The following is a 9178-nucleotide window of genomic DNA, read 5'->3' as shown; positions in this document are numbered from 1 at the left end:
CATGATAGTGTTCTGGTTTAAAATAATAAAAATGTCAACCAACGATAATTGTGATCGAAATCTACATTATAATTATTGTGCGAACACAAGTCAACATTATCTGATGATTATAATCGTAGCCAGTGAAACATTATAATTATTGTTGGCAGGAACAATAACTCTGCTTCACCCATTACAATTTTATTTTCGCAGAAAGCGAATCTGCAAAATAATTATTTGGACGCTTGAAAAACAAACGCTTTAACAACGAAGATCTTGCAAATGTAATTTTGCAGAAGGGTCTGCTAGATTATAAATTGGACGCTTGAAATACAAACGCTTTAACAACGAATTCTTAAAAACGGACAATGGCAAGGAATTCAACAATGCTGATTTAACCTCCGTAATGGAGGAATTTAAGACCAGGCACGTTAACGGCCGACCCTAACACCCACAGGCTCAAGGTAATTTTACAAATGTAAATAAATGTACGTTATACGCAAGGTTTAAACTAATTATCACTTAAACTTCGGCGAATATAAGCTGCTAAGAGACAATGTATTCTTACATTGCGGCTTTAAAAAATAGATGCATGTATAGAATTAATATTGTAATCAAATATTTTACAAATGCGTTAACATCTTTCAGGTCGCGTGGAGAGGTTCAATAGAACTGTTGTTGCATACTTCAGGACACAGTTCGTGGACACCAGAGATTGGCCGTCTAGCCTTCCAGAGTTTTATTACAAGTTCAACAACCGTGTGCACAGGTCTACTAAGTCCATGACTCCACATCAGAATTTTTTCAAGCGACCCAACTTTTCCGTTGTCGTTGAAGAACAGGTACAGGTTTCGTTAAGTTACTCAGGTGTGACAGTATAACTGACCTATAAATTCTGCTAATAAATACACCGTTTAAACATTTAATCTCTCTCTCTCTCTCCTCTCTCTCTCTCTCTCTCTCTCTCTCTCTCTCTCTCTCTCTCTCTCCAACATCCAAGTTAGCAACTACCTGTTGCTCGTTGATTTAACGCAGGTTATAAATAGACAGCTCTTAACCAAAAATTTTAGATTCCAATGTGTAACGTGACTAGAAAGGAAAGAGAGTTTTTAGAGAAAGCCCATATCGATGTAGAGGAAGATGATGCAGATGAAAACATTGACATTGACGCCGCGGGGAACAAAAACAAAGAGTCAGAGGTACTAAAATGCTCACAGTCTTTTAAAAATTGTCTCTTCTTTCAAACATTATTTTAAAGTTCTTACATAAATGATAATCATATTATTCACCATTCTTTATAGACGCTCCAGGTGATCCCTGACGTTCATTTCCCCACAGTTGCAGATCTATCTAAAACAGCGATCACCACTTATAAATCTACAACGGTAAAAAATACATAATAGTTGGAAGTTTGTAATGTATTTTTTCACATTTTGTTTAGTCTGGTGTAAGTTCACACTATAAGGACCTGTACGAACGAAGATTTCAAAGTCCGCCAGCAACGCACAACAAAACACGGTACTCGGACTCTTTTTTCGGAATGAAAGAGGTAGGATCAATACTCGTATATTTTTTCGTTGGAATTCGATAATAACAATGATAAAAACGTTCTTTCAGTTTTTTTTAAATTTCTTACAGAACCCTGATCATTGGAACTATGATCACTACCCCCATGGAACTGTTTTCCAGGAAACCGGCTCCGTTAGCGACACTGGAAAACTTCGACCCGAACATGGGCGACTTTGTAGATTTTAAACCAAATTCTGCCCTTTCCGCCGGAACAAATGTGTTTCTGTCTGGTTACTGGAGAAAAGGACGGGTGATGAAAATTGACATATATGATTTCAAAGTGATGATCTTTACGGTGGAAGATTGTGAATACGGAAAAGTGCACCTTCTCTCGAAATATCTTTTGCGCCCCAGTATGCTTTTAATCGGGGGAAGGGAAGTGAACTATATGAATAATGACTATGACCTCAGTGTTTTTGTTTTTAATTTCTAATTTGTTTTAATTTCGAACTTACGTAAGTCGTTTCGTATATGAATTGATTGTATAAAATCGGATCTTGCACAGTTTTGCTCCAGTTTTGTGAACCATCGGACTTTGGTATGACACACCATCGGACTTTGGTGAATGACGTCAACCATCGGACTTTGGCGTGTCACACCATCGGACTTTGGCGTGACTGTCGGACTTTGGTGTGATCGTCGGACTTTGGAGTGCCAACACACTTTGGAGTCCTGCATATAAACTCCTAAACCTCGCAAAAAATGTAATCGTCCCAATGTAATCTCAATCAAATTTGATGAAAGAATTTTCACGTAATCAAATATATATTTTCAAATATTAGCCCCGCACGAAATGAAACATTTCTGTATTAAACATATATATGTTCCTGAATGAATGCGAAACATATGGAATAACAATCAGGAGTATTTTGTCATAACATTTTGTGCGACTGAGTTAACCCCCAAAAAACTAAATGTAATAGTTCTTTGCAGGTCTTTATTGATTTGATCCTATATTCTTTCCGACTCCTTCCTTTAATAATTTATAGCAAGGTAAGGTAAATAAAAATAATAAACATTTAAGGTTTTTATTGACTTTGAAGCACAACAATCAAACGCAAATTCGTCAATCGACCAGTGATGCCATTAACATAAAGATGAATTTGAATAACATAGGTTGTATCAAAGAAGTGTTTATGAAAACATAACCTTCAAAAACTGAATTCCGGAAGTTTTTAAAATTAACGTATAACGTTACATCATTTTCCAAATGGTTATAAAAACTTTAAATGACAAGCAGTTAATGGCCAGCAGTACGACCGACATTTCCTGATATTGTTTCCTGAAATTTAAACTTCTGTTCAGGGCGTTGAATACTCATGCATTGTTACCAACAACAAAGTACATAATATATGAATAAAGTACAATAATGTTTGTGATACATGTTTATACTATCAAAAGATTTCCCATGCCAATCAGGAATTGCAAATAACAGCGGGTGTCAATAGAAATGTAGCAAAATTATCGTTTTCTTTTTAAATATTTAACTCAACAACAATAGAAAACTTTCAATACATGTGCACCTTCTTTAATTTACACTATCTCTCTCTCATTCTCTCTCTCTCTCTCTCTCTCTCTCTCTCTCTCTCTCTCTCCAAAAGGCTTCCAGATAAATGTCACTCCCAACAAGGGGTCAGTTTCTAAAAGCGTCAAAAAACGCTCGGATTTCATGATAAGATGATACTCCAAAGAATTAATGTCAGTCTGTCGCTGGATAACCACAGTATCCGACAACTGGAGAAAGATATAGTTTCATGAGAGTCTTCTCTTGATAAATCCACATCACATGCAGATTTTATTAAAGCCAAACGAATCATAACAACATTCAATACAACCCTAAAAAACTTAAAAACTAGGCCTAATATGTTGTCTCCTCGTCCTTCTGTTAAAAAAACGGCGCCCTAGACGCTTCAAGAGCAACAAGCAAACAAGTAAAGACGAGTCCTTGACCGATACCAACACCTGCTTAGTTCTGAATGCATCTAAGATTCCTCTCACAGGTCTACGATGAGACTTTGCTACTATCTATGGTCTCAATTTCTGCCAACACCGCATGTGGTCGATGTCAAAAAGGTTAGAGAGGACACCAGAGCATTTCCCGAAGACTAGATTAAAGGAACACTTCTCGCGAACAGCAAAGATCACACAGATGACCCTCCTCCGCCCTGGCTCAACTTAGAAGAACATAGAAGAACAGAAGTTGTACCAACCCAGAAGTATTTAAGAACCGGCACCGGCCAAAGGTGGAGCCCTTGAGTCTTACATTGGTGATGTTTTTTTGTTTTGTTTTGTTTTATTTATTTCACATTATAAATCAGCCCATTAACAAAATCCAACTATCTCGGGCAAAGATAGTTAGTCATAGAGTAATATTACATTTTCAGCATATCTGCAAATTTCACAATATTAATTCTAAATATTTGTATTTTTGACATATTTATAAGTACATCGATATTGTATCTGTTTTTCAAATATAAAACTAATTCATTATATGTCTCTGTTTTCTTTTGAGATCTACAACACTTTTAATATTTAAATATCTTGTATGCTATGAATGATAACAACAGTATTGAAATAGCGTATTTTTGTATTTCTCTCAAAATAAAAACCCAAAATAACATGTTTCCACTGTATATCAAATCCTATAACTAAGCTTAAAGTTGACTGTATCATCTTACCATGTTCACACTCAAAAATCAAATGTTTTACATCTTCTATTTCACTACACATATTACAATAAGTAGAAGGCCTATATTTGCATTTAAAAAGAAAGCTGTTACAGCACGCTGTATTGTTCAGCATTTTGTAGTTAAATTCACATATTCGTTTGTCATATAATTTATATCTTTTACTTTGTTTTTGTATATGTCATTCCAATATTCTTTTCCCACTGAAAACAGTCTTTTAAACATTACCTGGTGACAGGGAGGCTTGAATTTTTTGAACAACAAATTTTCGTAATTTTGTTTACCTTTTTTGTCTTCAATACAATGTAAACCATTAATAAAAAGAAAATCACGATTGGATACTTTTTGTATATATTGACAACATTTCATATCAAATTTTAGTGATTTTTTTATATATTGCATTTCTAACTATTCTATATTCACACATCCAGTTAGCTTTTTGTTTTAAAGAAGATGACAATTCTTGAAGCGTTTTGAATTGGCCATAAGCATTAAAAAGATCCTTTACATACAACATCCCGCTTTGAATCAAACTTTTATGACAGATTGTTTTATTATCAAATTGAAATAAAATATTGTTCAACATTGATGATGTTGAATCAGACATTGAGAATTTCCTGACCAACCAAAAGGTCCCTGACAATCTGACAAAAGAGAAAAGATCTGCTTTACAAATGTTGAAAAACAGGGACGACTTAGTCATTAAAAAAGCAGACAAAGAATCCACAGTGGTTGTCCTAGACAAACAAGCGTATTTAGCTGAATCCAACAGACAACTGACAGACGGGTGTTTCTAAAAGAAACTAGAAACTGATACAATCGAAGATTTTTCAGCTCTCATCACTGACACCCTGTCTAAAAAAATATTGAAATTGGTGTTAATGTATATGAAACGCATTGCCCAACCAACTGCAGACCGGGTCAATTTTATCTGCTTCCAAAAACCCACAAGGAAGAAATGTCTGGACGCCCTAGATTTAGTGTCATCGGTCATCCCACGGAGAAAATATCTGAATTTTAAGATTAACATCTCCGTCCACATGTAGAGGATTTGCCATCATACCTCAAGGACACTACAAATTACCTTAATAAAACACCTCTGGCCTGCCAGATCATACTCTTCATGTCCTTATACACGACTATTCCTCACGATGAAGGTATCGAGGCCTGCAGGGAGACATGGGACAGTAGAACGATTCAGCAGCCGTCAACCGAATCTCTACTCAAGATCCTTGAACATGTTCTCAAGCTGAACAATTTCATGTTTAATGGCAAACATTACATACAAATAAGTGGTAAAGCTAAGGACACCAAAATGGCTCCCTCATACGCCTATATATTTTTGGGAAGATTAGAAAGCAACCTGCTTCTTAGAGCTCCTTTCAAACTTTTGAGCTTGTTGCGGTTCATAGACGATATTGAGATGAAATGGGTCGAAAACCGAGACTGCCTAAATCATTTCATTACCATTGCCAACTCCTTCCACAATTCAATTAAATGCACAGTGGACATATCTAGTTCCAAAAAGCTATTTTTTGATAGTACATCAACCCTGGATGATGGTGAAATACAATTCAGTCTCCGTACGAAACCCACTGATTCTCACCTTTATCTCAAGCCATCGAGTTGCCACCCTCCCCATACTTTTAGAGGTGTTTCAAAAGGATTAACAACCCAAATAAGAGCGATCTGTTTTTTGTAATGACATCGTTGAAGAACAGCAGAATATTTATATTCAGTCTGTGTAAGCGAGGCTATAAAGCCTACACAGTACAATCTACAATTGATGAGATTGTTACAAAAGACAGGAAAATCCTTTTAAAATACAAAGAGAAAACAGACAAAAGCAGGGTTCCACTAGTCACTACCTATCTCCCTGCCCTTAAGAACATCAACAGCATCCTTAAAAATAATCTGTCCATTTTTTACACTACATGAAGAATGGTCTATCTTTTCAAGGATCCGCCAGTGGCTCCTTTTAGACGCCCGAGGAACTTAACCGACATGGTAGTGAGGGTGAGATTAGACAACCCGTTGCCAAATGGAAGTTTTAAAACATGTTCCGATGCCATATGCCTTTTGTACAAACACAGCACCAACGCGGACAGTTTTAAAATCCCCATCACGGGTCGACCCTACAAGATATTTTGAAACACGTCTTGCCACACAGACAACTCGCCTATATCATCAGTTGCAAAGTTTGCTCTATGCAATACCTTGGTGAAACAGGTAATCTCCACAGAAGGATCAATAACCACCGCTCTACCATAAAGACCAAAAAAATCAAGGAGCCCGTCGGGGAACATTTTAATACGAGTGGCCACAAATGGGAAGACATGAAAGAACTGGTTATTGACCATAATTCTCATTAATTGGACAGACGCGGAAAGGAAAACCAAGGAAAAGTTTTGGATGCACAGAACCAAATCATTCATTTCTGATGTCATGAACAAACAAATGAACTTCACTAGGTTGAACGTCTCATACATGTACATTGTAGCCTTACCTCACCTGACATTCATACAGTAATTTTGTCAAATCTGTCAACTGCGCCTCTTTCAGTTATCAGTTTCCTTTACTACCTTTCGTTTGCTAATAACTATTTTTATCATTTCTTTAATTTTAGTTCTTAATTATTTTTTTCCTCTCTTTTTAAGCAAATTCTTACTCATTATAAACTTAATCGAAGAATTCAGGTCAAAATCAGAAGTGCTTTACGAATTAACGACGGGGGAACAAATTTTCATTTATTAACTCGGACGTCAATTTTCATAAGTTAATTAACTCAATCAGGCGTGAAGTTGGCAGTCGATTGATTACTTTAGAGCGATCTGCCGCATTGTCAACACCTTCTTTGAGATTGTGACCTAAAACTGTTCATAATGTAGTTGTTCTTTTTATAGTTTGTTTAGTAGTTTTAGTGATAGCGCTAGATTTTGTTTTCTTTGTTTTTACCCATGCAATTTATTTCTTTTGTCCCGAGAAAAGGACTGGTTGTCCTATATATATATATTTATATATCTGTGTGAGTGTCAGCGTGTGTTGTAATAATATTCTTGTTTTTTGAAACAAATAACTTATTTTTGGTCAATTTAAATTGAGATTGACAGATGAGGAATTCTGCAATCGATTACCATCCCTAGAAAATACTCCTCTTTCATTTAGTTATTAAAGACTTTATGGGAGGGAAGCAGTAGGCGATATATCATTTGTTCTAATAATATAACAATACATTGTGTTTTGCAATAATTAAATATTCATTCATCCTGCACAATACAGATGCTATTAACAAAGAATACAGAGCTGGATTAAATTTCATATCTGGTGATAAAAAAATTAAGTACTTTAAATGACAATCAGCTAATGGTCAACAAGACAATAGACACCGAGGAATGTATAAATTCAATGCATTTTGTTGTGTAATAAAGCATCAAATAACACAATACATATAACAATGTTGTTGAATTGTAACCCACAGATACTTTTGACTTTTTCTGCTTCCAAGCATACATTGATCAAAGTGATAAAGTTAGTTTCATTGCAAAATAGTGTATTAAGACATTATTGTTATGACTTTTTCTTACATATCCATGAATGAACCATAAATCAAATAAGGTTTATAAAATCAATTTGAAAATAAATGAATCATTTAACTGCAAATTTTATTTTTAATTTATAATTTGTAAGAATCAATTGTATCAAGTGAATCTTCAATCGTCATTTCCCCCCCCCCCCCCCCCTATATAATGCTGCAAAGGTTTGATCAAAGAATAATCACGATAGGAAGTTAAAAACTGATATCAAGTTTTGACAAAGAAATCAATACAATGTAGGAATGGATCTAAAATGATTTGATCTTATCCAGTCTTCGAATGTATACTTTATGTGTCATTTAATGGAATACTGTATATTTTATAGCAAACACAGCTCGCCTGCGCGCAGTGCGAAGTGGTATTTAAGAACCAGTGCACGGGGATTTGAAAGAGCTAAACCTACAGGTTAATCAAGAAATATTTTAATCCCAGAATGCCTTCTAACTTCCATAATGCCATGCCACAAACGGCTTACTTTTAACTTGCAAGTTACGGTGCCGTGAGGTTTGAAGACATGTTTTGAGTAAAGCACCTGTAGAGCTTTCATGAGAACCAAAATATATACTCCCCTCTTCCATTCTTATGAGAATCAAAATATATACTCCCCTCTTCCATTCTCTTGTATTGTGTAAAGATACTAAAAAAGGCAACAAAAATATTCACGACATCCTAGTGATCTAGTGATATATTTTATGCAATTTTCATTCGAACAGAAAATGATGCGCTCGCTCGAATGGTTCCACCGTATAACGTATTATTATGTTATGATTAATGCAAATTTTCAAATAGATTTGATGTTTTCATTATTATTATTTATATCTACAAACTTATTGATATGATCAAGTCCTTTAAACAGTCACTCAACGCAAAATTGATTTGCATTTTTGGACATTCTTAAAATCAATTTGATATAATCTAGACTCAAGTTCAACTGTTAAAAACATATAAAAAACGTTAAAATATTCATAGTATAATTTCACTCAATATGCTATTTCATTTAGAATTGCATCACAAACTAATAAATGTATCGTCAGCTTGAAAAGTTCGTGTTTGTTACTTCAGTGACAAATTTGCTTCTTATGTTTTAAGAACCAGGAAGTCTCCTCGAAAGGTTAGTAGCAGTGATATTTACAAAAAATATCAAATTGCTTAAGGCAAAATTCATATCAAATTTACACTTGTAATGACATAAGAATGGAGAGAGAGAGAGAGAAAGATAGAGCGAGATAGAGAGAGGGAGAGAGAGACTAAATTTAGGAAGAAGAAACGAAAGCAAGAAAGTTTACTATTCATCAAATTAAAAAGTGAGATGAATTCAAACGATATCTCGTAAGATTCTCTCTATTACTA

The 9178-nt window shown here is 34.9% G+C and overlaps 1 protein-coding gene across 1 annotated transcript; it reads left to right on the top strand.

Moving 5' to 3' along the window:
• Positions 1-210: 210 nt before the first annotated feature.
• On the top strand, positions 211-2509 carry LOC128186258 (uncharacterized). The gene is made up of 5 exons (XM_052856054.1): positions 211-443; positions 628-821; positions 1050-1178; positions 1421-1528; positions 1618-2509. Exons 2-5 carry the CDS (start codon positions 762-764, stop codon positions 1732-1734), a joined length of 414 nt encoding a protein of 137 aa, XP_052712014.1. The 5' UTR covers positions 211-443; positions 628-761; the 3' UTR covers positions 1735-2509.
• Positions 2510-9178: the final 6669 nt, after the last annotated feature.

The sequence above is a fragment of the Crassostrea angulata genome, chromosome 5 (assembly GCF_025612915.1).
Source record: "Crassostrea angulata isolate pt1a10 chromosome 5, ASM2561291v2, whole genome shotgun sequence".
NCBI lineage: Eukaryota > Metazoa > Mollusca > Bivalvia > Ostreida > Ostreidae > Magallana > Magallana angulata.
This window is presented reverse-complemented; position numbering and strand designations above follow the sequence as displayed.

Bases quoted from the DNA above. Each gene is read 5' to 3' on its own strand.
- LOC128186258 (XM_052856054.1), top strand. From the start codon at position 762: ATGACTCCACATCAGAATTTTTTCAAGCGACCCAACTTTTCCGTTGTC. The intron at 822-1,049 runs GTACAGGTTTCG...CAAAAATTTTAG, and splicing joins CCGTTGTCGTTGAAGAACAG to ATTCCAATGTGTAACGTGAC. The intron at 1,529-1,617 runs GTAGGATCAATA...AATTTCTTACAG, and splicing joins CTTTTTTCGGAATGAAAGAG to AACCCTGATCATTGGAACTA.